General features: G+C 53.4%; 1 protein-coding gene across 3 annotated transcripts; it reads right to left on the reverse strand.

Moving 5' to 3' along the window:
• Positions 1–1,255: 1,255 nt before the first annotated feature.
• Positions 1,256–2,173, reverse strand: RAP2B (RAP2B, member of RAS oncogene family). 3 transcript variants are annotated; one of them, XM_068979383.1, is made up of 2 exons: positions 1,974–2,173; positions 1,256–1,922 (listed from the first exon to the last, which is right to left on the reverse strand). In XM_068979383.1, exons 1-2 carry the CDS (start codon positions 2,106–2,108, stop codon positions 1,557–1,559), a joined length of 501 nt encoding a protein of 166 aa, XP_068835484.1. In that variant the 5' UTR covers positions 2,109–2,173; the 3' UTR covers positions 1,256–1,556. The 3 variants fall into 3 exon arrangements, with proteins under 3 accessions (XP_068835484.1, XP_068835494.1, XP_068835473.1); XM_068979393.1 differs by having other exon boundaries at positions 2,049–2,108; XM_068979372.1 differs by having other exon boundaries at positions 1,256–2,173.
• Between the last annotated feature and the right edge of the window lie 488 nt (positions 2,174–2,661).

Below are 2,661 nucleotides of genomic sequence, written 5' to 3' on the forward strand. Positions count from 1 at the left end.
GGCATCAGGCACCTGCCCCTGTCCACCTCAGCCATGACACTGTATTAAATCACTGAATATGAAACACAGAAACACAAACAATAGTTTGGATTTGTTTCTTTAAAAATGACATTTGTATTAAAAATCTTAAAATGAAGAGACAATGATTAACCACGTGTATGGAATTAGAAATTACAAATTGTTAGAATTCTCTTGGTACATCACAACAGTAAAATTTTGCTCTGTGCTTCTGGAGGAACACCCTACAACAGAAAACCAAAAACTAAAAAAAAAAAAAATTATATAAAAGGGGAGCTAAACACCTGAACATTGGAACAAAATGAAGCAAAAATTTTTTAAAAAGAAAAAAAAAAATAACCCATTGCATTACAAGTAAATTACATTTTAAAGGCTGGAAAGAATAAAGAATTCAACGAACAACAGGCCCTATTGTCCTGGCTCCTTCAGGAAGATTATTAGAAGTAAACTGGGAAGTAGTTTGGGGAGGAATAACAGATTCTGGGAACTGGTGGGAAGTTCACAGGTTGGCACCGGCTGGAACAGCTGAGTTTTGAAGGCACTCTGCAGACACAGGGGTGCTGGGGGCCCTGAATCACATTTGCGAAGTTTCTGTACTGTAGTTTAAAGAGCTAGCCATCAAAACCATGTATGGCCAACCAATACGAACAAAAAGCTAAATCTAAAAAAACACACACACAACAGTACACACAAAAATGTGCAGATCTGTAACATTTTTTTTTCACAGCTGATAAAAAAAAATACTACCGTTCTCCCCCAGACTCCCCTTTGATACAGTAGGTAAACAAAATAGATTTTTTTCCCCCACAAATTATCAGCAGACACTTTCTGGCACCCCACACTGTATTGGCATCAGTGTTAACAGTCCCAGTTCAGATGTGCAATACTTCAGATTGGATACACTGTAACAAGAATCCAACTTTGCATAGACATCCTCAGAATCGAAATCAGTCACGGGGTTGCCTTTCCAAGCTGGCAGAAAAGGAACCCGATCTTAATTTCCAGCTACTCCTGGAAAACAAGGAAAAAACAAAAGTTTCTTCCTCTCCTCCTGCTCCTTCATTTGGTTCTCCCGGACTTCCTTCCGTGTTTTTGAAACTTGGAACTAGAAAAACGGTTGTTGACAGAAAAACAAAAACAAAAAAATCCCCCCTTTTCCACCTTCTCCCCGTCCTCTTCCGCCCCCACCCCATTTCTTTTTTTTTTTTCCAGACTGAAACTTTCGCCTGCCGGTGTCAAGCCGCCAATACAGGGCCCCACGGGCTGCTTCAATGGGGAAATATGCGTCAACCAAAATCAATGAGAAACGTACATGCTGCAAAGATCCACATTTCCACCGGGACTCGGATGGTCCTGACGGGACAGCCCCTAGGAAACCGGGGAGAGGCGGGGGACGCGGCCACCGCGGCCAGTCGGGCGCCAAGACCCCCCCAGCCGATGCAAAGTCATCTCCAATCTCAAAGCAAGAAGAGAAATCACATTTAGAAGAGTCGGGTGCGTTTCGCTTTTGTGCGGAGAGCGCGGCTGTCGCGGGCGCCTCAGAGGATCACACAGGCCGAGCAGCAGCCCTCATCACCGTTGGGCTGCGCCGCGTAGTTCATCTGCCGCACGATCTCGGCGAACAGCTCGTCCACCGAGGCTTTGTTTTTGGCCGAAGTCTCCATGAAGGGGCAGCTCCACTCCTCCGCCAGGGCCTTGCCCTCGCCGAATGAAACCTCGCGCTCGCCCTCCAGGTCCACCTTGTTGCCCACCAGAATCATGGGCACGCGCTCGTACCGCTTCACGCGGATGATCTGGTCCCGCATGGGCTTGATGTCCTGGAAGCTCTGCTGGTTAACAAGGCTGTACACGAGGATGAAGCCCTGGCCATTTTTGATGTACAGGTCCCGCATGGATGCGAACTGCTCCGTGCCCGCCGTGTCCAAGATCTCCAGCACCGACGGCGATGAGTCCACCTCAATCTCTTTGCGGTAGAAGTCCTCGATGGTGGGGTCATACTTCTCGATGAAGGAGCCGGTCACGAACTGCACCGTGAGCGCGGACTTGCCCACGCCGCCCGAGCCCAGCACCACCACTTTGTACTCTCTCATGGCTCCGTCGGCGTTCTCGCTGCGCCTGCCACGGCCCCGTCGGGGCTGAGCACTGGAGGAAAGCTGGGCTTGGTGGCTAGACTTCTCTGTCCTCAGCTCTGCAGGAAAACTCAGGAGATGACCGAGGAACGCAGGACGCGGAAATCACCAAACGGGGGCCGGGCGCCGGGCCGGCCGGCGCGGCGGCGAGTCCCTGCAGCGCGGGTCCGGGGCCCCGAGGCAGCCCACGGCAGCGGCAGCAGCAGCCTGGGCGGCGGATCGGGAGGACAATGCCGGCAGCCCGTGCTAGGCGAGGGCTGCAGCTTCTCTCCGCAGCAGCCCAGGAAGGCGAGGAGGAGGCGGCGGCGGCGGGCTGCGGAGGCGGCTGCTAATTGCGCGCCGGGCCGGGACGCGCGTGGCATGAGTCCCCGCAGAGCGTGCGCCCACCGCCGCGGCCCTTCGAGCTCTCTCCCGCAGCCTCCGCGGGGCGAGGGCTTCCTACTCGCCGCGCGCAGCCGGGCCCGCCCCGCCCTGGCGAGCATGCCCAGTGCGCCGCTGCCGGCCCCGCCCGCCG

This window comes from Capricornis sumatraensis, chromosome 1, assembly GCF_032405125.1.
Source record: "Capricornis sumatraensis isolate serow.1 chromosome 1, serow.2, whole genome shotgun sequence".
In the NCBI taxonomy this organism is placed as follows: Eukaryota; Metazoa; Chordata; class Mammalia; order Artiodactyla; family Bovidae; genus Capricornis; species Capricornis sumatraensis.

Bases quoted from the DNA above. Each gene is read 5' to 3' on its own strand.
- RAP2B (XM_068979372.1), bottom strand. From the start codon at position 2,108: ATGAGAGAGTACAAAGTGGTGGTGCTGGGCTCGGGCGGCGTGGGCAAG.